Here is a 24,742-nt window from a genome sequence, read left to right as displayed (position 1 = left end):
TGCGGTCCCTTCCTCCCATCGGCGCCGAAAACGAACTCTCGCGAGACCTGGGGAAAGCCCAGAGTACTTAAGCGGCCCGGCGGCGCTTGCGCGGCCTTGTTGAACCGGTAAAATAGAGGAGGTGGGTTGCGGCAATCGGTCGGCATCGGCTCGGTTGGCGGCCTGTGGGGAGAGAGGCCTGTTGGGGAAAGGTTTAGGGGCGCTTAACGTAGGATGTGGGTAGGATATTGAGGGGTGAGGGGGAACTATAAAAGGTGAAAGGCCTGGTTCCCCCCCGCCGCCGCTTTTCCGTTGCCTTCAACGGTTAAGGATGGGCCTGGGCTAGTCCTGGTTGGTAGTCCGGGGAGCCGAGGGCAGGTTAATGGTCGAGAACAGCTTTAGCACATAAATAAACAGGGTTTGGGAGGCGATCCGTGTTTACTGTTAAATCCTGACTTTTCTCCTAAAGGGCGCAAGGTGGTGATCGTAGAGTACCTTGACGGGGTGTAAATGATAAATTATTTTATATTCACAACAATCCTGCGAGGTGGGCTAGGTGGAGAGATCAGTAACAGGGCCAAATCATGGGAGTAAACCATGGACGTGTGGCTGGGGATTTGAATGCAAAGGGCTGACCTCGCTGTGGCACCAGGCTGACTTAAACAAATTCATTGGATTTAGCTGGCCCACCTCTTAACATAATTGCCTTGGTAAATATGTGGAGGATCAAAAAGTGCTACATTATGTATTTATAATACGTGTATGATAAGTGTCTGACGGGCACTTGAGGCAGCTTAAAAATAAAATAGGAACAGCTGAAAATGGGGGGAGGGAGGGAAATGTTATTGGAATTAAATTATGATCTATTAACAACGTACAGGTAATGAACATGTTTTTCTATTTTATAGAGGATGCTATGCAGATTTAATTTGTGAAAATCCCACTGGATATTATGGGTGGATTTATTTTGACCTCATCAGAGCATGCTAAGAGCCTCTGTGATTATATCAGTAAAGTACCGATATATGTGCATCTAAATGTGTATAATTAGGGACACCTTTTCAGTAACTGATGCTTGGGTACTTAAAGCTTTTTCACACCTTTGTGTTGTGGTAACTTGATCAATTGGTAGCAAAAGATAAATAAGTCTAGATTAAATGCATTTTAAATGGCTAAGAAGCCTGTGTTGGGCAAATGGATAGTGTGAGATTTCTTTGAAAATACAACCAGACTTGTTTTAGGGACTGAAATCCTGAAGTTGCCTTAATAATTTAGCGAATAGTTGATGTGCGTACCTGACTCCTAGTACAAACTAGAAACAGAATTTAGCTGATATTGCTGAAGGCAAAAACTCAATTGTTGAGCAATGCTGAAGACCACCAGCAGTCACGCTTCCCAAGACTTGATACAGATGCCAGCATGCTCAATTGGAGTTTGTTCTGATGAGCACCCAGATTTCGGAATCATGGTTCTTTTATCTTTTTTTTTTTTTTTTTTTTTGTATGTAAATATATCAAAAAAGTGGCCTACACTGAAGATGGTAATTAAGGTTAGAGTCTGATTAAATGGTTTCTGTATTTCAGATATAACCTGTAAAAGATAAAACCTGTTCACTGTCCTTCAGCTTTAATCAATTCTCCCTCCATCTGTGTAAGGGCTTTGCTACTTATATTAATGCATTTCCATCTACATTCTTCTTTTAGTGAGACCCCATGATAAACTGTTTCCTGGCCGGCAAGGCTTTCTCCATGGCACCCATATACTCAATCTTGCCTTTTTGCCCAGTGGGTCTGCAGTATGACTGATGGTGACAAGGTCTGCAACAGTAAAATGATAAAATAATTAAAAGATCAGAAGTATGTAAAGTTGACAAAAATGGGAGTAGATAGACTGTAAAACTGTACAAGAAACAGTTTAGGAAGAATCTACCTTGTCCCTGTAGGCTTATTGAAAATGAAGGCTGCAACTTTTCCTAAGCACTAATAGGAAACACAACCCCATGGGCTCTGGAGGTGAGGCGTCACTGCTGTAAGTGCACTCGGCTGAAGATTTTCTGTATTAGACTGGTATGCTCTGATCTAAATAGATTGACTAAAATACCATCGGAGAGCAATCATTTTCTTTCATTGTTTCAACAGGAGTAACTGGTTTGCATTCACTAAAGCCCTGAAAGAAAGTGAAAGCTATGCTGTCAGCAAGTCTTGTTGGTCAATCTCCTGAGAGTCCATCTGGCAATAAAACACAGAATGGCTCTCTCAAGCCTAAGTTGCCCAAACCTAAACTTGACCTCAGAGCCCTCTTTGACTACTTCAGAAGGAAGCAGCATCTGAAGAGTAGAAAGTGGAGGCCAAGCGCCAGGAAGAAGAAAGTCGCAAAGAAGAAAACTGCAAAATGCAAGGAGCGAGAAACATGTGAGAGGAGACAGCAGCCAAGAGTCCCAGGAAAGAAACGGAAAAAGAAACTTACTGAGAAAGTTGTTAATTTTCCTTTTGTGGAGAGACTGTACGGAGTGAAACGCATTCCCTTCAGAATGGTGTGTCTGTATGAGGTAAGTAGCAGTTAAATTAGAGCAGAGGTTCCCAAACTTATTTGGCCTACCGTGCCCTTTTCCAGAAAAAATATATTCCACGCACCCTTGGAAATTTACCTTTAAGTGAACAGACAGATTCAATGACAAATTTGCATTCTTTTATGTATGTATATTTACCTACATCCTGCAACATAGTAAAGAAAGATGATGTTATAAAATAAGACACCTTGAAGCTTGAAATTATAAAATTGTTAAAATCAACCAGAGTAACATTCACAATATACACAGAAATGAAATAAAAATTATGAACAACCTTAAAAATAATCCTAATGAGAAGGATGAAGCTAGTACGCTGCTGTCAGTATATTGATGTTTGGATCTACTTTTGTCAGCATTTTTCAATCACTGCAGTTAGCAGTTTGCAGTAGATTTCTTTTTTAAGGTAACCTGTGTTTGTGTTTATTTGGAAAATGAAGTTTGGGAACTTGGGGAAACACTGATTTAGAGAAAGCAACTATATACAATAATGCTCTGGTCTTTCGTACTTAATAGTGTAAATAATTTGCTTCCTGAGTAAGAAGCTTGATTGGGAAAAACTGCTTTGCAGTTGAAAGAAAGCCTCATTGGTACACTGCATAATAAATCAAATTTGTGGGCTTTGAGAATCTTTTGTCCTGGTTTATGTTCATAGAGCAAATTTCTTCTCCCCCAGCAAGCAGCTTTAAATGGATACTTCAGATACATTGAAACGCTGAAATTGGAGAAGCTCATGGAAAAATCTTTGACGCAGTTGAATGCTGTGGATGATCTAGAAAACGAAAGTCTGGAGACAAGAAAGTACAAATACGTGGATGAGGATGAACCTCTTTCTCCCATTGTGGAGACAAAGTATGTATAATTACGCTTTCTAAAGCTCTGCGTCACATCTGTGCACTCAGTAGAAACTTGAGTGCAAGGGAAGAGTTGAAAATGGGAATGCTGATCTACGTCCTGCTAAGCCATCTTCCTCAACCCTTGCTTGTATCAATAGTTGATTGTTCACAGCACTTAGATTATACCATAGAAAGCATACTCCTATAGACACACCCGGAAATTATACTTTGAAAGAAACAGATAAAAACCTATAAATCTCTTGAGAATGTGTCTTGACATGTGGCACGCTTTCAGAAACATCAGGATTGCAATGTTGTAACATGCTTCCTATTTAATGAATGTATTCTTGCAGATTTTACAGGAACACACATTAATTCTTTAGTTTCTCAGTGGACGGGAATAAAATCCTTCCAGGTTCAGACTTACTACAAGATGCAGTCCTGAAATGAAAAGGTTTCAGTAACAGCCTGTAGACCCAGCTCGGATTAGGTGGCAATTGGGCCAGTAAGAAACTGAGTGAGCATTGTGCACTGGCAAAGAGAATTATGAATTCGGGTCCCTCTGGGCTGAACCACATCTCTCTGCCTTTGGCGCCCCATTTACAGTAGGGAGGATAATACTGACACCTTGCACTCTGTATAGGGGAGTTGTAGAAATTATAAGCAGCAAATGCACAGGAAGCACTTTGAAAGCTAGAAAGCGCTATATGAATTATTTGATGTTTCTCCTATTCTCATATACAACTTGCATACAAATAACTGGGCAATTGCTGTATTTCAGTGGAGATGACCAAACTGAGAGTTCTGCAGATAAAGAAGAAATAGGTGCCAAGATAGTGGTAAGTCTTCTCTGACTTAAGTCAATCACTTTAACTCTGTGGTTTTCAACCAGTGGACTGCTGCTCCCTGGGATGCCTTGAATTATTGTCAGGGGTTCCACAGGCAACACTAGCCTCCTTCCCTCTTTCCTCCTCTCCCTGTCTCTGCCTCCCAAAGGCTTGCATAGCTGTTTGTTGCAGCAGCCCTGGCTACAGGCTCCCCAGGTGAATGCTGCCTTTGGGACTGGTTGGGGTGCTGGATGCCAGGAGCTGAAGGAGCATTGGAGTAAGCGATCAAGTGGGCTATGAAGCTCAGCCAGCCATTGCTGTTGGGTATGGACAGACAAATCCTAGGCCCCTGTGGGGCAGTGTGAGGAGGCACCTCTCTTTGGGGCAGGTGGGACAGAGGCTGCCCGGAGGACTCCCAAGGAGAGGGGAAAGGAGGCTGAGGGAACACTCCACAAGGGAGGGTGTTTGAAAAAGGGTGAGAGACTGCCAGCTCTGCAGGCAAGGGGTGACAGAACTGGGCTTCTGGGCCCCACGGGTGCCACAGAAACAAAAGTAGTTGGTCAGGAGAGGCGTGGACTCAAAAAGGTTGAAAACCTCTGCTTTAACTTGTGATGATCTGCAAAACGCATAAGCTGCATTTCTTACTCCACTTAATTTGAGAACAATGAGATTTCAGACCAATCATTTTGAAGGCTGTGCTTTCCTCACTCTTGCATGCAGCAACAATACTTCTCATCAGGACGTCCTGATCTTTGACTTGAGTGGTGCTGTGTGATTAAACCCTTTCCCCAACCTGCCTTATTTCTATAGCTTAGCTGGCAACAGCATCTGTGGGAGCTGGAACCCATACTTTGTTTAGTGTCTTTCAAAAGTATCCCCTTTAAAAATGCCTTGAGACTTGTTTGCCCCTTCTTGGCCTCTCCTGTGATGGGCACATGCTCTTTAAGCATGCTCACATTTAATAGGGTACAAGGACTGGACATTCCCTCCTGTCTTCTGAACAGAGAGGCGCAGAGAGCAGCTTTTTGTAAGCAAGTTGTGGTGAGTGATGTAGGTGCATCCCCCATTTTATGGTTGTCTTCTTCAGCTCTTGCATGTGGCAGCCGTTTTGTTATGCCATGCTTCAATGGTAGCCATTTTTTAATTTAAAAAAAACCCATGGGTGGTACTCCACACTAGTCCTACTCAGTGTAGACCTATTGAAGTTAATGGACATGACTAACTCAAATTTATTTCAGTAGGCCTGCTCTGAACAGGACTCATTTGAATAAAACCTCATGCACCTAGGATGTATGGTTCTATAATTATGTGTCAGGAATTAGCTTTGTAACGAGAAACTTCTGTATATTTGGTTGATTTGATCTCTATTCACATGTTTGTGTGTTACACTTACCTTGCCTGTTTCTTTGCCATAGGAAAACAGCTGTTTCATACTAAGTAGTGAAATTCCAAAGAAGACACGCAAGAGGAAGTCAAAGTAAGTGGGCCTTTTTACAGAATATAGCAAAGAAAGTAAGGAAGGAAATGAGCAAGAAGCTTCAGTAGTGGATGCCTTTAAATTAAAATGTTAAAATAACATGTCTTCAGACTTGGGCATGTTCTCACTAACCGTAGTTTAAATCAATCACAATTGGAAGCTGGAGATTCTGATCTTGCTGCTGCAGTAAGGTGGAGAGTGCATGCACACAAGACTGGTGCCTCTTCTGCCTAGATTCAAGTTGTGAGGTTTTCTTGCTTTACACTAGAGTAGGAGGGTAGTGATGGAGTTCTTCTAGACAGGCTATTAGCTGTGGTCATAGGTTCCTTTAGCTAAGGGCCCCTTTAACAAATGCTTTTGAGGCAGGTATTTCAGCAGCACTACTGTTCATCCCCTTGTTGACTTGATTCCAACAGGGTTTTTCTTGCAGATCTTACGGATAGCTTTTACAGTTGCAAGCTGCCTTGCTGAAAAGGTGGGCAAGGAATCTGTCATGGGGAGTTGACAAATTGCAGTTCTAGGGGCTGCCATCAGTGTATTGTTAAATATGTTGCCCCATTAACTAGGTGCAAAATCCAGCTTCATTGGACTCTGTAGTGTTAGCGAACATTCTTTTTTAAAGGGAACTTTTGTGTGCTGGGGTATTTTTTATTATGAACCCAGTAGGACTTCAGGAGAGTGCATGGGATTGTGGCCTGAGCCAGTTAACAGCTAAATAGCTTCTGTGTAAATCTCATTACTTGAAAATGGCAATCAAACTATTGCATTACCTTAGTGTGTGTTGCTTACTTGGGGCTTTCTAAGTTTCCTAAAAGCAGGAGTTGGGCGTCTAATCTAGCAAGATGTGATAACTGGGTACTGCTCTTGGTAAGCTCTTCCCATCCCCAAAGTGCTTACCTGATCAGCCCCTTTTAATATGCAAAGCATGCACAGCTTATATGCTGCACATGTTCCTATCCTAACATTGCTTGACTTGATGAGTTACTAGATCTCAGCACAGTGTAGTAGCGTTTATCATATTCCATATACCTCATTTTAATCTAGAACAGTGGTTTGTTCTGGAGTAGTACCATCAGTGCCAGCAATCTTTTATCACCTGAAATGAGCGCCCTGGCATGAGGTAGTAGGATATAAATTTTTGGTGTGATTGTACTATTTTTTGTATTTTTTAGTAGTAGTATTTTATTAATATATTAATATATTACCATGTACATGTATGTGGCACTTCACAAGAACAGGTGTGACAGAGCCCTGCCCCCGGGAACATACAATCTTAAACAGACAAGGGAATGTAGGGAGGAGGAAAATTAGGCAGGGGGAGAACATGTGAATATTTCATTTTCCTGTACTTTGACTTTGCTGCAATAAGGTGTAACGATCCAATTGAGATCTGAAGAAATGATCCAATTGAGATGTGAAGAAGAAGAACCAGATTTTTTTGGGGGGGGGTCCTAAATAGGAATGAAATGGAAAAAGAGGGCAGTTGGGTGTTGGTGTTCAAACCATGTGTATATTAACCAAGGACTTGACTGAGTAATCAATAAAGTGGCATTCATAAGTGATTCTGGATTCTGCACAATAGTTCATGTGATGACTGTTTTTCAGTTCAACTGCTGAGTGATTCAGAAATGAACTAAAACCTAACACTGACCAGAACTGAGTGCAGAAAGTGTTGCTTTGAGTATGCTTTAAGCACACAAATGGAATGCATGTACATCTGGCAGTGTTGGGGGGCGGGGGGAGATGCTTTTAGTAAAAACTTCAGGGGGGGAAACGCCGCCTGAACAAAATTTGATAAAATCAGCACACAGCATCAGAAATGCATTTGAAGATGCCTGTAACGCTAATGTCAAAGATCTTAAATTGAGTCTGTAAGCCTGAAGAACCACTGCTAGTCAATGCAGATGGCACTAGATACATCAAACTATTTATGAGGCAGTTGAAGAGAATGCAGCCAAAGCTAAAAGTTTATGTATGTTTGACATGTGTTCCTCCAGCACTACCAGGAACTGAAGCTACTAATAGCCATAATAAGCAATGGCTCTGAGAACATATGGAAGCAGCATTTGTCCATGGCAGCAAGGAAGATGACTTCATCCACATTGGTTCCTATAGTTTGCAGCTAGCCTTGGATTTGTTCTGCTTCACCAGGTATCCTTTTTTCCTTCACCGGTCTTTTCCTTAAGAGTGGCAAGAGCTATAGGAAAGCACAACACTAAACTCCTTAACTGGCCATGGTTGGTACATCTAAAGAACCATCCAAAAATTATGCTTGGCAAGAAATTTTAAATGGAGTCCCTGTATTTGCCGAAGGAGGCAGCTGTGCCATTGGTGTGTTCCTTGGTAACATATTTACTATGTTCCATTCAGTGTTAAATGTCCACATTTTAAAGATTTATGTGGGTCTGTGTTTTCACATGCTTTCTTGACACTGGGAATGGGACCTTGCCGCTGACATGAACTGTAAACTTGTGAAAAGGCTACTGGAAGCAAAATCTAGTGTGGCACAATACGTTCCAGAAGCAGTTTCACCATAAAATACCAACCTTGCTTTTTCACTTGGCCTTCATCCCAACTGGAAAAGGGGGGGTGGGATGCTGGTTTGGCTGATCGTAGTTTTGTGTTTGGAGAATTGTGTGTTTGAAAAGGAATTTGGATGTTTGTCTGAATTGGTGATGACCTAGAGCAACCTGAAACTTTCAAGTAGGTAATAATAAGTTTAGACATTTATGCAATGTTTTTTCTACCTTGAGCACTTTGCTTATCAGCACAGCTTCGGGTTTTGGCTACTCTCATAGACAAAAAACCATGGAGTCAAGTGCTAAGAATAAATCCTTTTTTGCAACCCATAGCTGATCTGTATTGGCTGTGTTACTAATAGGAAGGAACATGACTTGTTAGTCCCTGGAATACTGTACTTTTTGCATAGGACAATTTGAGTTTTTCTGATATCCCATAAAAGCTCTTTATCTCAAAGAGGCCACAGGCAATTAGAGGATATAGTGGGGTGGTAATTCTTGTCAAATAGTGTTTGGTCACTATTTTGAATATTAGTAAGAAAGTTTGAAATAAATCCATTTCTAAGACTGCATTCCCAATTATTGTTTTCAGTGTTCTAGACAGTGACGGATAGGAAAAATCCCGGCTTGCAAAAGAGGTATGTTAAGATCCATTCATGTTCTGCATTGTGCTGTGTACCAGTTTGGAATGCATCAGGGGGTAGAGGAATAAATTGATAAGTGCACTGTATGGTATCTGCATCCAGCAGTCTGTTCCTGATGGCATGTTCAAAAAGCAGTGCAATAATAATTCAGCATATGGCATCGTTGGTTCTCAAGCAACTGTGCTTGCTAAACCTGGTATTTTTGTTGAGACAAATTACATCTGTTATTTGAAGGATTTATAAAGTATGCAGTTATTTGATTCTAGTTTATTCTATGTTCTCTGGGTGGTTCTTCAAAGTTCTCCCATAAGCACAAACAAAAGGAACTTTTTGCTTTTGGAATACATTGTCAAAATACTTTTGGACTGATGGCTGAAAGCAGGAATCTGCATGCCTTTGGAGCTATTTTGGGTGGCATTATGGATTTGGTTTTCCTAAATCTGCCCATAGAAATGTGATTACAATCACATAATAACTTCATGTACAAGCTAGGTTCTGATTCAGTATAATTTTGTACTGTTTAGTGCATGGAAAAACACTGGAAAATGCTTTGTATCCTGAACCATCATGAAATGGTCCAATTGCGATGTGATGTCTATCCATCAAAGCAGCAGCTTTGTGCTAAAGGTAATGTGACTTTGATTTAAATGTGATGGTAAGAAGTAGTGCTGGGGGTTGGTGTTTGCCAATTTAACATGCTCTGCCTTGTTGGGTATACAAAATGTAGGCGCACTTCATTGTGCCTGAAGTAAGCAACAAGGCTACAGAAAACACAGGTTATGCTTCCATCCTTGTAAGACAAATTGCATTGGTGACAATGAGACCTGTAATAAGCTTACTCTGACATCTCTGCTAAATTGTGGGTGGACAATCTTGGCCCTTGGCCTGTTTTCATGTGGCCCTCTTCAATCAATTCAGCCATGAATAGTATCCTACCTCCTCCCCAGCAGGCTGATGGATGTGGCGGAAGTGAGAGAGAAGGGTTGTCAGAAAGAGAAACCTGGGGTGGTTTTGTCCATTAGGCTCTGGCTTTAGGCTCTGCCCACTAACAGCAGATGAGTGACAAGTCCTGAAGAAACAGCCATTCACAGAAACATTGCCCACCTCTGCTGAATGGAGATAGAAAGTAAATAGGCTTGCTTTAGTGACAAAATCCATTCCAGTATTAGCAGGCCACGTTCACAGAATTCAGAGGAGGGGGGAAATGAGTCATTTTGTCCCAAGCAGGGCAGTATACTCAGCGGCTCCCTACAGATGACACTTTACCTTGCAGTTCAGATTGCACTGACTAGAAGAGTGTACTTGGTGGTGATCTACCATATTTTTCGCCCTATAGGGTGCACTTTTCCCCCTCCAAAAATGAAGGGGAAATCTGTGTGCGTCCTATGGGGCGAATGCAGGCTTTCACTGAAGCTTGGAGAGCAAGAGGGGTCGGTGCGCACCGACCCCTCTCGCTCTCCAGGCTTCAGGAAGCTATCAGCAAGAGAGTTCCCGCAGGGCTCCCTAGGCTGCGGATAGCAGCCTGCTTCCCAGAGCGCAGGGAGCGCTGAAGCAGAGCGCCCCGTGCTTCGGGCAGACATCGGGCAGCCCCACAAGCTCGGGGGACAGCGGGGAGGCACAGTGCCACCATCCCGCTGTTCCCTGACCTGGTTTTGGGGGGGGAATAAAGGAAACCCCCCCCTTTATTTCCCCCCAAAAAACTAGGTGCGTCCTATGGGACGAAAAATACGGTACCTTGTTTACAGCCAGGATACATGCTTGAAGTGTTAAACTTTCATGGCAATATATTGGCCCATAAATGAAGTTCTATGCTGATTTTTTTAAAACCCTCTCTTTTTTAAAGGAATCCAGATAATGAACACCTGTTGCCTAAATTGGTAAGAAACTATTATGCCTGAAACATAAACATGGCTAGTAAAGATATATTTCAGCTTGATGATGTTCTAATTATTGGTTGCTGCTTGCCTAACCTGCTTCACTGTATAAAGGGAATTATGCAGATATGTTCCATTCCATCTCTCTGGAAGAGACGGAACTTTAAAGGCACTATCTGTGTCAAAGTGATCATATTTTTCACAGTAGAAGCTATGGGTAAAGATAAAGGGACCCCTGACCATTAGGTCCAGTCGTGGCCGACTCTGGGGTTGCGCCGCTCATCTCGCTTTATTGGCCGAGGGAGCCGGCATACAGCTTCCGGGTCATGTGGCCAGCATGACCAAGCCGCTTCTGGCTAACCAGAGCAGCGCACGGAAACGCCGTTTACCTTCCTGCCGGAGCGGTACTTATTTATCTACTTGCACTTTGATGTGCTTTCAAAATGCTAGGTTGGCAGGAGCAGGGACCGAGCAACAGGAGCTCACCCCGTCACAGGGATTCGAACCGCCGACCTTCTGATTGGCAAGTCCTAGGCTCTGTGGTTTAACCCACAGCGCCACCCGCATCCCTTAGAAGCTATGGTAAAGAATTGTTAATGATGATTGGCAAGATGTTCAACTGCTCTGAAAAGAGTGAATGATAAACAGCCATTCTGAACAAACAATAGGAACAGCTAGTCCAAATTAAGAACGTAGGCTGCTGGCTGTTGTATTCTTTGCAAAGGAGGCTTCCTGGAACTTTGATAGCCAGGTGACAAGTGGGACCAATGAATGTACTGCTGTGTAGCTGGCTCTCAGTTCTTGCCTGGAAGCAAGGCAAAGCCCTCATTTGCAAACCGTATGGTGAATAGCATGAGGAATCTCCAGGAAGCAGATTCTGCTGAAGCGTCGTTGGGATACCCTAACAGCTTTTGCTTGACATGTGCTCTCTTGTGGCTGCAAACTGGCAGCTGGCTCTTTCAGGTAGAAAATTCAAATGGCATGAAGCTGCTCTAGTTTGGAACAGAAGGACATGGAGGTATGTGACCTTATTTTAGCTTAACATATGGCCTAGGGCAGGGACAAGTGCAGGCCCTTGAGACTTTTCCTAGACTGTACACCTCACTAGCCCTTTCTTTGTGCTCCCCTGTTTCTGGCTGGCTGGAGTGTGTCCTTGAACTCTTGATATGCTTGCCTGCCTGGATAGAGGATAGGGAGGGAATATGTAGAAAGGAGCCTATAATACAAAGGTAAAATCACATTTGTTCTGGCATGTGGCCCGCTGACCCTGGGGGAGGAGGGAATATAAATAACAAACAATATGCAAGTACTTTATGGTTTTCCAGTATAGCTCAAGTTGGCATTGCAGCATTGGAATCAAGGTAACAGAATGTACATGTTATTTGATTATAGCTGTACATCTCAACAATGTATTAACTAAAACGCAAAGTTCTGGGAAGAAAATAATTTGCTTTGTGTGTGGAAAAAATGGACAGAAACATGTGACACCTTACCAGCCTAATAGTAACAATGTATTATTTGTACCCTGTCCATCTGACTGGGTCACCCCAACTACTCTGGGCAGCTTCCAACATATATTAAAAAATATAAAACACTAAACGTTAATGTTGAGGTCTATCCCGATGCCACCTTGCCGTAGGTTCCTATCGTTGGAAATACCTCACAGAGGAAACTTGTGGTTTCGCTTTACCCACTAAACTGTATGTTAGCTTAGTGGGATAAAACTGCAAGACAGCAAATTATTGGGTACTTGCAGCTCTCACTGTGTGAAATTGAGCATTAAGAAATGTCTGTCTGTCTGCAGGCATGGACTTGGTTGATAGCATGTGATGCAGCTTGGAAAAACAATCAGCTTGAAAAGGTAATGTTGCCCTTAAGTATTTGTTGTATTGTATTTCTAACCAAGCTGTATTAAAGAAAACGTTGGCCACAGTAACAGACAACCTCCTGTTTCTTCATATTAAATATAATATCCAGGCAGCGCTAACATGCGCAATGACCCAAAATGCAGTTCCTGTGTAAATGGGGAGTTGCCTGTATACAAGGCTATTGGGAACTGTAGGTAATGCTTATTTTTAGTCTTTGACATCTTCCATCACTTGTGAAACACATGTTTCACAATACCACAATTTTTAAAAACACTTTGGGTGGGTGTATTACCTGGTCTCTACCAAGGCTGCTAGGAAATATCATTTCTGGTATGCTGTGGACGTGACCATAAAGTAAACTCCTCCAGATTTTTATTGTTGCTATGGTAGCATCAAATCTGTTGGAAACATCTTGACAGAAGCTAGGAGCATGTGGCCAATAGTTTGAACCACTGCTGCAATTCAAAGTTGGGTTTCCTAGAGCTACTTAATCCTAATCTTGTGCTAACATTTGTTTTCCAGTGCTACTAGACAATCTACAAGCCTGAAAAGGAATCTGCAATTTAGGCAAATAAGCTCTGTCTGGTGCTAAAGGTAAATATTATAGGTGCTGTTTGAAGTGCTTGTTGCAAGGTCACTTCAAAGAGGGCTGTATGCTGTTGAACAAATGGCTCTTAACGCAATGACCTAATATGGAAATCCTTTGCAGGATGTAAGGGGTACTTTATATGTACTCTGGTCTATCCCAGAGGAGACATGTGCTGGAATCCACTTTAGGCAGCTGCTTTGCAGGGAAATTTGGAGGTGGCATTGGTTGAATTTTGGTCTCCCCAAACGGACGTTTTATGGAAAGGTCCATTTGAGTTGAACTCTTAAATCACTGAAATTGGAGGAAGTACACCTCCAATATTAACTATGGGGTGGTTGGAAGGGAATGAAACCACGCTGGTTTTATAATGTATTCACTATTTTTCTACACATTTAGGTACCTTAACAGCTGGATAGAAAATGGAAGAACACGCCGGGGTGCTCTTTTGTCAGACAGCTTTTAAATTACACAAATTGGTGTTTTTCTTAAAGCTTCAAAAGTGAAACTTATGGAATTCTAAAATGTCTGCCCAATAAACAAGTCCTTGCTGGAATGATGTGTTGGTTTGCTGTATTAATGAAGCTTGTGCTTATTTGAGTTCGTTCCTGCTCCCTTTTCTTTACAAATGCTGGACTTTTCTCACACTATACAACCCATTTGACCACTCCATGAGATTCTGGGATCACAGTGAAAAGCTGTCTCAGATTATTGATCTACATGTACAATGCAGGACTGATAAAACTATCTGAACGTGGCCTGCTGTTGGACACAGCAACATAACCACTGTGCTTGGAACTGGCTTTATCTACCTGGAGTTGCAGGAAGGGTCATTTAGTCCAACCCCCCTGCAATGCCAGAATCTCGGCTCAAAGCATCCATGTCAAATGGAGGTTTTTAAGCAAAGGGGATGGCCAAGGAAGGCGAATCCACAACCTCACATGTATCCACCTTCCCTTGCTGCAGCTATACCAAGAAGGTGGAGACCGATGGGCTATCACATGGGTAGGCAAACTAAGGCCTGGGGTTCGGATCCGGACCAATCGTCTTCTCAATCCGGCCCGCGGACAGTCCAGGAATCAGCGTGTTTTTACATGAGTAGAATGTGTCCTTTTATTTAAAATGCATCACTGGGTTATTTGTGGGGCACAGGATTTTTTTCCTCCCCAAAATATAGTCCATCTGCCCCCCCCCCCAGGTCTGAGGGACAGTGGACTAGCCCCCTGCTGAAAACGTTTGCTGACCCCTGGCTAGCATATAAAGCACCCTGCCAAGCAAGCCCTGTCTGTAGTTGGCCCAGCTGGCAGTGGGCCCCTGGGAAAGAGCAGAAGCTGCTGAGGATAATACTTTTGACTCCATACGTGTTAAGCCCCACTAAGAACACTTACATGCTGTGGCTCTTAAGACATGCACTTCAAGAGAACAGTGAATACTTTGCTTAAAGCCCAAAGCAAGTACAGTAGTGGGCCTTCTTAATTGATCTGTTTACTTCTGGTAAAATTAATCTGTTCCCTCCCCCTGGCAGCTTGTTTCCATTTTGTCTCTAGCCCTTGACAAGAAATGCCCCTCATTTCAGAGTACCATATTTTTCGCCCTATAGGATGCACTTTTTCCCCTCCAAAAATGAAGGAAATGTGTGTGCGTCCTATGGGGCGAATGCAGGCTTTCGCTGAAGCCTGGAGAGTGAGAGGGGTCGGTGCACACTGACCCCTCTCGCTCTCCAGGCTTCAGGAAGCCATCCGCAAGCCGTGGGATCCCGCGGGAGTTCCCCCCCGGGCTCCCACGGCTTGCGCAGCGCTGCTTGCACCCCGAAGCCCCGGCGCGCTGAGCAGTCGCGCCGGGGCTTCGGGTAGCTGCGCAAGCCGCGGGAGGGCTCCCACGGCTTGCGGATAGCAGCCTGTGCTGGGGTTGGGGGAAGCTCGGGCTTCCCCCGCCCCAGCCTAGCGCCCTGGGGGGGAAAATATTTTTTTCCCCTTTATTCCCCCCCAAAAAAACTAGGTGCGTCTTATGGGCCAGTGCGCCCTATGGGGCGAAAAATACGGTAAGTTGTCATGAAATGACAGGTGGTTATTTCTACTGATGGGGCTGCTCCAAAGAACCCAAATCTCATTTCCATTTTCAGTAATTCTGGGTTTGGGTGCTGCTTGGGGCTACTGTCCCGAGATGCCAGACAGAAGCAGGTCCCTACTTTCTCTTGCAGCCTGTCGACTGGTGGCAGTTCCAGTGTTAGAATATCCAAAGGGTAAGATGGGAGCTGTTCTTAAAAAGTAGTTGGTGCTTGCATAGCTGCTTTTGGGTTAAAGCCCCATTTCATGTGCTGGTCATTGCACACTGAAAGCCCAAAGTGAATTAGAAGACAGCTACAACTGTGACTCTCATTGTTCTGCCAATGACTTGTAACTTTCTGGTGGTGGTTTAACAAAACCAAATGCACTAAATTAGTGCAGTATGTTTTAAGTTTCATAGTCCTCTTTTAAAAGTAAGAAAGTATTTCCTTTCAACATAAGTTTTCCCTTGCTAAAACAAGCTCAATACCTAAATGTTAAAATTTTATTATAAATAACAAAGTGATACAAAAGCGTGGGGGGGGGGAGCATGTGAAGTTAAAAAAAAAACATTCCTTGATTTAAATAGTCATAATTGTAGAAAATATGGCAATTCACCCTATACAGCTTTGGCCATATTGGCAAATTATCCAAATTGAATGTAATATATATAAGGCTGGCACACCATATATTTACAAAGGTGACCTTGAGTCGTTTTTTTACTTTGCAGCGAAGAATTAGTCCACCTGGAAGTCCCTTCTGAAGCACATTATTTTTTTGCTGCTTTTCTGGCTCTTAGGTTTTCCAATGTTTTCTGTATTGAGATGGGAGGAAAAGTCAACTGTCAGCTAGGGAGTCAGCAAATAAGATGCACATAACCCACTCAATGGGTTTCAAGGATGATCAATGAGCTCTTTCCCCTAATAAATAGCTCTAGATTATTTCTCAATTTTAACTTAAAAGTCATACATATGCTTGCAAAAATCTTAAGATTTCACAGAAGAATAATGTAGCACCAGCTGCTTTTTCATTTCAGTGCATACAGCTTAGGCCCTAAATATCTTCTCCCCTATGGACCTGCCCATCAGTTCCATGGGGCCCTCTTGACTGCCACATTTTGTACATGTAGCATTCTTGAGGCAGGTGCCCTGATTGTGGAACTCACTCTCCCTTTGAATACAGCTGAGTTTTCAGCATCAACTGAAGACCCTTCCAATTGTTCAGGCCATTGTGAGCTCTGCTGATTTTGCTATTACGATTATTTTAAACACTGCTTGTATTTTCTGCTGTCATGCACTCTGGGATCACTCCTGCAATAAGCAGGTAAGAAATACCTGGAGGCTGAATGGTTTCTCTATTCAGCCTTCCGGACTCCCCAGGCCACCCCCCAATGTGCTTTTGCCATGATGGAGGGGAGTGCAGGGTACAATCCTTGTGTGGCAAAAATGTAGGCTACTGTACAAAGGCAACCTATTGCTCCACCCACTTATTGCCCTGCTTACCACTGATATTTCCCTCCCTCCTCCCCAAAGGTTGTCCAAGAGAGAATGCATGCCTTGGGTTGAAAAAACCCTGCTTCAAAACCACATGGAGTTTGCAAGCATTTTACCTTTTGAAATGCCTTTGCTCTTTCCCGGTTTTTGGCATAGTTTTCTCGTCGCTCTCTCTCCTGCTTTCTGGTTTTCACTTCAGCTAGATTATTATACAACCTGCCCAAAGGTTTTAAAAAGTGCACATTAGTTTACTCAAAGCTCCATATAGTTAAAGCTATAGTTCTCCCAGTAGTGATGTATGGAAGTGAGAGCTGGACCGTAAAGAAGGCTGATCGCCAAAGAATTGATGCTTTTGAATTATGGTGCTGGAGGAGACTCTTGAGAGTCTCATGGACTGCAAGAAGATCAAACCTCTCCATTCTGAAGGAAATCAGCCCCGAGTGCTCACTGGAAGGACAGATCCTGAAGCTAAGGCTCCAATACTTTGGCCACCTCATGAGAAGAGAAGACTCCCTGGAAAAGACCCTGATGTTGGGAAAGAAGGAGAAGGGGATGACAGAAGACGAGATGGTTGGACTATTTCTGGGTTAGCAGAGTCTGTAACCTGAAGTGTCTGTAACCTGAAGCGTCTGTAACCTGAGGTACCAACTTGGGTGTTTTTCAAATGCACCCCCATGTTTTTGTTTAGGGGAGGGGAAAATCAGTCAATTTCTCAAAGTAAAAGGGAGGCCGCCTTCAAGCAAAAATCAAGTAGCTTGGTCAGCTAAACTAGTTCGGTTTCTGCCCAATGTGGCTCCCATAATACCTTGAAGTGCGTTGGTACATCTGTGCTTCTGCTGCCTTCCTGTCCTCTGCGGAACACACTTTAAAGTCTTCTACTTTCTTCATATGTACAGCTGCTGCACCTTGGAGTTAACCAGAACACACCAGAAAGTTTAACATAAAGTTCATGAGACCACATTCAATAGGCAGTGGTTTTCCCAGAGCAACTGTATTTTTTTCATTCACAATGGAATAGGAAATGGACTGCAGCAATGTTTGAATTTTAACCCACACTGAACAAAGTGGGGAAGGCATAACAACAGCCTGCTGGATCTGACCAATGGCCCATCTAAATCCAACATCATGTTCTCATAGCAGCTGACCAAATGCCCATGGGAAGCAACCAACACTCTCCCCAGCAACTGATAAACTGTTCTATAAGGACCCAGGGTGAGCGGAATACTTTGTAAAGCATCTCTTAAGTGGTTGAGTATTTCAAGGGGAAAAGGCCCCTTAATAACAATAACTATGAGAAGAAAACATATCGGCTTATTCCATTCCTTGGTATCTCTGTCCCCCTTTCTAAAGCTCTGAATGGCTTGCTAATAAAATTACCAGGAGGCGACAAGTTCTCTCTTGGTTTATGAAGATGTGCTTCTTTCTCTTGAGATGCCTGAGCCGGAGGCTTTTCAGAACTTCGCTTTCTGCTTTTGATCTTCTCTACTCTTTTACAGGATCTCTCAATGAAATCTTTCTTCCGCCTGAAAAACGCTTCCTGCAAGCTCTCGGTGGCAGACGTGAACTCTGGCAACAGTGCTGTAGGGGAAGGAAGGTGAAACCTCTACTCATGAAGTTATCTGAGAGACCTTATTTCATTTACCATATATCATGCGGGAGTACGGTTTTTAGTACATATCCACGAAAGCTTTAAAACTTTCACAGATCTAATTATTGTATCTCGGCTTACTGAAGAAGAAAATGTGGCGAATTGGTTTATTACTTTGGCGCGACCCCCGCTAATGGATTTATTGGTCCCCCATTAGCTCCTTATGACAACCAGCTGCTGGGTCCGGCAGCGCTTCCCCTGCGCACGCTCTCAGTCAGCTCCAGTCACGCCAGTAGCAGAGATAGCACAGCGGTGAAACTGTCACGTCCTTCACTTAGCCCCCGGCTTCCAGACAAACCACACACAGAGTCCAGGTTTGTCCTTTTCAGCTCTTTATTCCGACATTCTCCCAGGAATCTCCTGGGCTCCTTTCAGCCATTACCGGCTACGTCTTTCTCCCTCAAAGACCAGAGGAGAAGAGAACAGAAACTCCTCCCAGACTCCTCCCAGCTTCTACTGCTGACGTCTGAATGTTGAGGCATCATGGGAACTTCTTAACCAGTTAAGTTCCAACCTTAACACCCCCTCTATGCCTCGCATTCTGACAAGACCCTTTTGAGTTCAACACCTTCCCCTTTGCCTTGTGCCACTTCCCGGCATCTTTCCCAGGCACCTGTTGAACCCCTTCAACATTCCCAGAATCACACTGTGCGATACTTTTCCACGCACCTGTGACCTGATCTCCTACTGACCCTTTAGGGCCAGCAGTTGTGTCTTCTCCGTCAGACTTTCCCCCCTCTGACTTGACACCCTGTTTGTGAGCTTTCTCCATTACCGGAGATGAAGCCTCACACCTGGACACTCCTTTCACAACCCTTGGAGATGCCCAAACCTGCCCTGAACCCTGACCCTAGACTTGGTCCCCATCACCGGGTTTTGAACCCTGATTCTGGACCTGGTCCCCGTCACCGGGCTCAGCCACAGCCTCCCTTCTCCCTTGAGAAGACTTTGCACCCGTCACCTGGTGACGTATTCCCTTTTCCATGAAAAATTCCTCCAGAGCAGACCCAGTAAACTGTGACCCTCGGTCGCTCTTGAACCCTTGCACCTTGGTGGAAAACTTTAGTTCCACCTCCGCAACCCAATCCTGGATCAGTTGCGCCGCCTCCCCCTGTGATTTGAGAGAGAGACACCAGCCAACCTGGCTGTGGTCATCTGTCAGCGATGGCACATACCTGGCCCCACCCAGACTCTCACACTTCCTGGGTCCTGACAGATCTGTGTGTGAACAAGCTCAAAAACTTCCTTGGCTACCCTCCCAAACCCGGGAAAACCAAGCACCTTTACACCTTTGCATGCCCTGCACCCTTGGGACCTCCCACATTTCCGGAGTTTGTACCCTTTTGTGCACCTGTGCAATTTTTGCACATCTTTGGGAACCTTAGCACACTGCACCTGTGCTTTTTCCAGCATTCCCACCACCCTCCAGAGGTGTCTCCAGAACAAAGAAAGTGTTCTTGCTCTTCGCTTTTGACCCGTTGTCGCCCCCCTCTGAAAATGGAACAGGTGTCATTTTCAAAGCACATTTTTTGAACCCCTGCGTCATTAGAGCAGATACAGATAACCGACAACAATTCAGTCCCGGCACAACGTAGATCTCTGGCTCCTCCTGTAATGGAGAAAAACACGTTAGCCACAGCAGAAACCGACTTTTTCATTCCGTCTGCTAAACAATTGTTCCTGTTGAAAACAGCCCTGCAGTTCCGCAGCCTATCAGGTGCTGCCTGATAGCAGAAACCAAAACACCCAGCGTGTCACCGTGTCCTGGCTGGAGTTGTTCTCCACAGTTGCCATAGAAGCAACAAACGTCCCGCTGCCTCTGTCCTGGCAGTGTCCAAAACCGCAACATCCTGCGTTGCTCTGAAGACTGGACTTATCTCAGAGTTCCCAGACACCTCTGCAGCACGTAACTCCCGCTGCAGCAGATGGCTGGCCTTGAAGTCTGTAGCTGTGTCCTGTTTCCCAGGCTTCGACTTTCGACGCAAACATCTCTTGGCAGCCTTTGGAAAAAGAGGCTTTTCTGTGCTTTTACTGCTCACCGCCCCCCCCACTGCTCCCAGGGCTCCCAGGACGCTTTCCTGCACCCCCAGTGGTAGGTAAAGGACTCCCAGCAGCTTGCCTCTCTCCAAGCTCCTCACGCAGATGTCGAACTCCAGTGGAAAATCACTGCTCTTGGGCTCCTCCCGCTGGCCTCCTTCTCCTTCTTCCGGAAAAGCACTCCTTGCCAGCTTTGCCCCCTCTGAACCTCCACTTCATTCCAGCACGTACAGTGGAAAAACTTTTCGAACGTGCCTTTGGAAAACGTCGCCCCCCCCACCTGCTCAGCAGCACTCCTTGTGGCTAAAGCATCAGGGACAGGGGCTTCAGCCGTCTCTAGGCTTTTGTATTCCTTCTCCAGGGCTCTGGCCTTTTGCTGAAGCTTCCCAGCAAATGCAGCACAGTTCCAAGTGCCAATAGTCCCTTTCGCCCCCCCTCTGGGGCCCACAGCCCTTCCCAGCTGTGTACCGGCTCTCACGAAGGTGGTCTGCGCCATCTTGCCTTCTGTTCTGAAGCAGCCATCTCCCGGCCCTTGCTTTCCGCCTCCAGCCTCATAAAACTCCCTGGAGCACTAGCCAAGTGGCCTCTGGCTTCCTGGCACCCAGAACAGTAGACTTCAAATCAGCAGCCAGATTGCCCAACTTCTTAAAGTGAGCATGGAATGTCCTCCAAGACCTGGCAGCCTGCCATCCTCTTCCGTTCTCCCAAGGGGCCCCAAGCTGTACTTACGGACCAGTTTCAGCTCCTCTGGCTCTCCCTTCCGTGGAGAAACGTTTCCTCAGCAACACAGGCAGCCACTTTGTGTCTTTCAGCCAGCTGCTTTTAAACTCCGCAGCTCTCCTTGCCTTTTAACACCAGGCAAAAAACTCCGCCAAACTCCTGCCGTATTTCTCTGCCTTCGACCGCAGACTTCAGACGCATTCCGGCAGCCTCTTGTGACAGTTTTACAAGCGGTAATTACCCATAACCTGTGGCGAATTGGTTTATTACTTTGGCGCGACCCCCGCTAATGGATTTATTGGTCCCCCATTAGCTCCTTATGACAACCAGCTGCTGGGTCCGGCAGCGCTTCCCCTGCGCACGCTCTCAGTCAGCTCCAGTCACGCCAGTAGCAGAGATAGCACAGCGGTGAAACTGTCACGTCCTTCACTTAGCCCCCGGCTTCCAGACAAACCACACACAGAGTCCAGGTTTGTCCTTTTCAGCTCTTTATTCCGACATTCTCCCAGGAATCTCCTGGGCTCCTTTCAGCCATTACCGGCTACGTCTTTCTCCCTCAAAGACCAGAGGAGAAGAGAACAGAAACTCCTCCCAGACTCCTCCCAGCTTCTACTGCTGACGTCTGAATGTTGAGGCATCATGGGAACTTCTTAACCAGTTAAGTTCCAACCTTAACAGAAAATAATTAGACTAAAACATTAAGAGACCCATCTCACCAACCAGTTTCTACAGATTGGAGGAAAATGCAACCAAAGGAGCCAAAAGCATCTAGACTGGGATATAATCAGTTAATTCAGAATGCACTAAAAACAATGTTTTATTGCCCACAAGAAGGCGAGAACATGTCTAATAAAGGCTTTGCAGAGGACAGCTCTGTGCCTTTCTGGTCTTGGCATGGCCTAGCAGGATGCTCTCCTGAAAAGATGGATAAATCATTAGCTAAGCATCCACCATTCTTTTCCTGACGTAAGCTGATACGCTGCCTCAGCTCTTGTCCTTTTGCTGAAGCTACTGCACACCTACCTTCTTGTCTGGAGCTTTGACAAGAATCCTCTTGGGTGCTGCAAGCTGCTAATGGATAGTCAGGCTGAGAGCAAATGGAGTTGTCCACTTCTGAATTTAAAGGTAAAAATTCTCTGTTCTGCTAAGAGAGTAAAATTGGCTGTAATAAGTAACGTGATGATTGTAAATTTTAATGTCACTTCATTACGAGGAATAAAGTACTACTACAAACGGAATTGCAAAAATTTAAAAACCAAATAGAAGTAGAAATTGTGTTTTAAATTGGAATTCACGGGATTTGAGATACGAATTTGATCTCAAGCAGTGCGATGATTCTTAACACAGAGGACTCCAAGCATGTACAGAACAGCCAGAGAATTGAAGGGGCACAAGAAGCCACAGTTGACGTCGCTTTCCAGTGGCTTTGCTGGAGGAAAAAACTTACTGGGGGAACCTATAAACACCACAAATATTGTGTGTGTACTGGACACTGTATAGCAAAGGCTCAAAGGGTGGAATAGACACACAAGCACAGGAAAGTGCAAAGAGATGGATTTGTCTTAGCAGCTTAACTCCCACAAACAGCAAAAGTACGGAAGGCTTGAATGCCCTTCCAAAGGATTCTGAATTGGTGGGAATGACTACTCCTCCCCTCGCTCTGTCATTCCAATCTGTTGTTTAATTTTAATGAATTCCCCCGGAGGAATAGCAATGCCGGAATCTGTGGCCCAACTTCTCACACTCCCGCAGCTGGCTACATACACACAACTGTGCAAAAGTAGTGCATGCTCTAGTTATCTCCTGCTTGGACTATTGCAATGCACTCTACATGGGGCTACCTTTGAAGGAGACCCAGAAACTACAACTAATCTAGAATGCAGCAGCTAGACTGGTGACTGGGAGCGGCTGCCAAGACCATATAACACCGGTCCTGAAAGACCTACACTGGCTCCCAGTACATTTCCGAGTACAATTCAAAGTGTTGGTGCTGACCTTTAAAGCCCTAAACGGCCCCGATTCTATATACCAGAAGGAGCATCTCCACCCCCATCCTTCAGCCCAAACACTGAGGTCCAGCTCCGAGGGCCTTCTGGCAGTTCCCTCATTGTGAGATGTGAGGTTACAGAGAACCAGACAGAGGGTCTTCTCAGTAATGGCACCCACCCTGTGGAATGCCCTCCCATCAAGGAAATAAACAACTACCTGACTTTTAGAAGACATCTGAAGGCAGCCCTGTTTAGGAAAGTTTTTAATGTTTAATGCTATATTGTGTTTTTAATATTCGGTTGGGAACCACCCAGAGTGGCTGGGGAAACCCAGCCAGATGGGCGGGGGTATAAATAATAAATAATTATTTTATTATTACTATAAAAACATCTCTGTGCACTTGTCCACAGGTGGTTGCTGGGCTGGTGAGAAACGTCCAAAGAAGGAGAGAGGCTAAGCTCAAAGAAGTTGCTAAACAGGACAAGAACACACCTATGCAATCATGCACACACTTAAAACACAATAGGCTAAAGACTTCTCTAGCACACTCCCTCTCTCTTCCGTCATACATCTTTATTATAAACCACATTTCTTCCAAAGCTATGCTAGATGTGTGCTCAGATTGCACATATTTCCATGCCCTTTTTAAAGTTCAGTTTATTAGCTAGGATCTTGTTAAACCTAAATATCTGAAAGACTGTCTCCTTCCCTACAGACCCTCCTGGTTGTTAAGGTCAGCAGAGGGGGCCCTCTTGGTAGTTCCACCTCCTTCAGAAGTTTGGATGTGGTGGCCCAGAAGAGGAGAGGACAGTCTCTGTGGCGGCTGTGGAATTCCATCCCCACAGAGCTGCTTCTGGCTTCTTTATTATACAGCTTTTGGCAAATGCAGAAGACACACCTCTTGACCCCAGCTTTCAACATCTGAGACAGGTGGTTCTGGACACATCTCTGAATGTAATATGTTTTAACTGTTTTTAATCCTGAATTTTAAAATGTTGTAACCCACCCTAGGACCTGCTGAGGAAGGGCAGGCAATCGGTTTGTTTGTTAATAAATGAATAAATGCTGCAAATTCAAACCATGCTGTAATTTAAATTTCACGGATTATCCCTTTTTGCAAACTAGTAAAGACAACAATAACCTCATCCACAGAAAATGGGTCTATTGGGGAGGGGGAAGAACCAAAATGTTTACCATGGGACAGCTTATTGCTTCAGAATGATCAACGTAAGACAAGTTTTCGGTTTTCTCCTTTATGCTCTCCGCTTGTCCAAAGAATTCCAAATCTGATTCTGCAATGCTGATGTCATTGGAGCTTATTAGAGTCAACTCGGGTTCTTCCATAATCCCTTGCCCTGTATGTGTTTCCTAGAAATTAAAATGACAGAATGCTATGTTTTGGATGTGCACGATTTAATATAATTTGCACAGACATCACACATACCAATATTGTTGCAGCACTTGAGATGCCAAGCTACCTTGACATTTAGCTCAATATTCCTTTACATCTGCTGAAAATTCAAAAACCCCAATGGAAGCTTAGGTGCCACAGATGACATTTCAGAAGGTTCACAGGTAAACCGCAGACCTTGTCCTGGCTCTCTGTGATTTAGGTCAATGCTCTACTTTCATCA

At 44.4% G+C, this 24,742-nt stretch overlaps 2 protein-coding genes and 7 non-coding genes across 16 annotated transcripts in view; 8 read left to right on the top strand and 1 right to left on the bottom strand.

Annotated features, from left to right (window-relative positions):
• Nucleotides 1-19: 19 nt before the first annotated feature.
• Nucleotides 20-13,732, top strand: TAF1D (TATA-box binding protein associated factor, RNA polymerase I subunit D). Of its 3 annotated transcripts, none has more exons than XM_077927000.1 (13): nucleotides 20-121; nucleotides 2,118-2,527; nucleotides 3,222-3,397; nucleotides 4,163-4,220; nucleotides 5,624-5,685; nucleotides 7,683-7,836; nucleotides 8,797-8,842; nucleotides 9,373-9,475; nucleotides 10,692-10,725; nucleotides 11,673-11,740; nucleotides 12,527-12,583; nucleotides 13,113-13,184; nucleotides 13,576-13,732. In XM_077927000.1, exons 2-6 carry the CDS (start codon nucleotides 2,165-2,167, stop codon nucleotides 7,696-7,698), a joined length of 675 nt encoding a protein of 224 aa, XP_077783126.1. In that variant the 5' UTR covers nucleotides 20-121; nucleotides 2,118-2,164; the 3' UTR covers nucleotides 7,699-7,836; nucleotides 8,797-8,842; nucleotides 9,373-9,475; nucleotides 10,692-10,725; nucleotides 11,673-11,740; nucleotides 12,527-12,583; nucleotides 13,113-13,184; nucleotides 13,576-13,732. The 3 variants fall into 3 exon arrangements, with proteins under 3 accessions (XP_077783126.1, XP_077783125.1, XP_077783124.1); XM_077926999.1 differs by having other exon boundaries at nucleotides 7,668-7,836; nucleotides 11,686-11,740; XM_077926998.1 differs by having other exon boundaries at nucleotides 7,668-7,836.
• Nucleotides 7,267-7,340, top strand: LOC114596663 (small nucleolar RNA SNORD5). Its single transcript, XR_003706605.2, has one exon. It is a non-coding gene; the product is annotated as a small nucleolar RNA SNORD5 (small nucleolar RNA).
• On the top strand, nucleotides 8,452-8,577 carry LOC114596659 (small nucleolar RNA SNORA40). The gene has a single exon (XR_003706602.1). It is a non-coding gene; the product is annotated as a small nucleolar RNA SNORA40 (small nucleolar RNA).
• LOC114596651 (small nucleolar RNA SNORA8) lies at nucleotides 8,926-9,064 on the top strand. The gene has a single exon (XR_003706594.1). It is a non-coding gene; the product is annotated as a small nucleolar RNA SNORA8 (small nucleolar RNA).
• LOC114596652 (small nucleolar RNA SNORA1) lies at nucleotides 9,550-9,683 on the top strand. The gene has a single exon (XR_003706595.1). It is a non-coding gene; the product is annotated as a small nucleolar RNA SNORA1 (small nucleolar RNA).
• Nucleotides 11,311-11,385, top strand: LOC114596650 (small nucleolar RNA Z40). The gene has a single exon (XR_003706593.1). It is a non-coding gene; the product is annotated as a small nucleolar RNA Z40 (small nucleolar RNA).
• LOC114596656 (small nucleolar RNA SNORA18) lies at nucleotides 12,329-12,459 on the top strand. The gene has a single exon (XR_003706599.1). It is a non-coding gene; the product is annotated as a small nucleolar RNA SNORA18 (small nucleolar RNA).
• LOC114596654 (small nucleolar RNA SNORA32) lies at nucleotides 12,884-13,003 on the top strand. Its single transcript, XR_003706597.2, has one exon. It is a non-coding gene; the product is annotated as a small nucleolar RNA SNORA32 (small nucleolar RNA).
• Nucleotides 13,733-15,712: 1,980 nt separating the features above from the next.
• Nucleotides 15,713-24,742, bottom strand: part of CEP295 (centrosomal protein 295) — a 43,135-nt gene continuing 34,105 nt past the window's right edge. For 3 of the 6 annotated variants that reach the window (XM_077926995.1, XM_077926994.1, XM_077926997.1), the window contains 7 exons: nucleotides 24,303-24,476; nucleotides 22,143-22,263; nucleotides 21,948-22,034; nucleotides 18,092-18,292; nucleotides 17,520-17,619; nucleotides 16,831-16,930; nucleotides 15,713-16,035 (listed from right to left, as the gene is read on the bottom strand). In XM_077926995.1, the coding sequence (XP_077783121.1) occupies nucleotides 15,991-16,035; nucleotides 16,831-16,930; nucleotides 17,520-17,619; nucleotides 18,092-18,292; nucleotides 21,948-22,034; nucleotides 22,143-22,263; nucleotides 24,303-24,476 (828 nt within the window). In that variant the 3' untranslated portion in view covers nucleotides 15,713-15,990. The remainder of the gene's footprint in view (nucleotides 16,036-16,830; nucleotides 16,931-17,519; nucleotides 17,620-18,091; nucleotides 18,293-21,947; nucleotides 22,035-22,142; nucleotides 22,264-24,302; nucleotides 24,477-24,742) is intronic. The other 3 variants (XM_077926996.1, XM_028726054.2, XM_028726058.2) reach the window with 3 other exon arrangements.

This window comes from Podarcis muralis, chromosome 4, assembly GCF_964188315.1.
Source record: "Podarcis muralis chromosome 4, rPodMur119.hap1.1, whole genome shotgun sequence".
In the NCBI taxonomy this organism is placed as follows: Eukaryota; Metazoa; Chordata; class Lepidosauria; order Squamata; family Lacertidae; genus Podarcis; species Podarcis muralis.
Note: the sequence above shows the minus strand (reverse complement) of the source record. Positions and strands in the feature narration are given on the sequence as shown.

Excerpts from the sequence above, each read along its gene's own strand:
- TAF1D (XM_077926999.1), top strand. The coding sequence starts at position 2,165 with ATGCTGTCAGCAAGTCTTGTTGGTCAATCTCCTGAGAGTCCATCTGGC. Across the intron at positions 4,221-5,623 it reads AAATAGGTGCCAAGATAGTG|GAAAACAGCTGTTTCATACT; the intron begins GTAAGTCTTCTC and ends TCTTTGCCATAG. Across the intron at positions 5,686-7,667 it reads ACACGCAAGAGGAAGTCAAA|CATGTGTTCCTCCAGCACTA; the intron begins GTAAGTGGGCCT and ends ATGTATGTTTGA.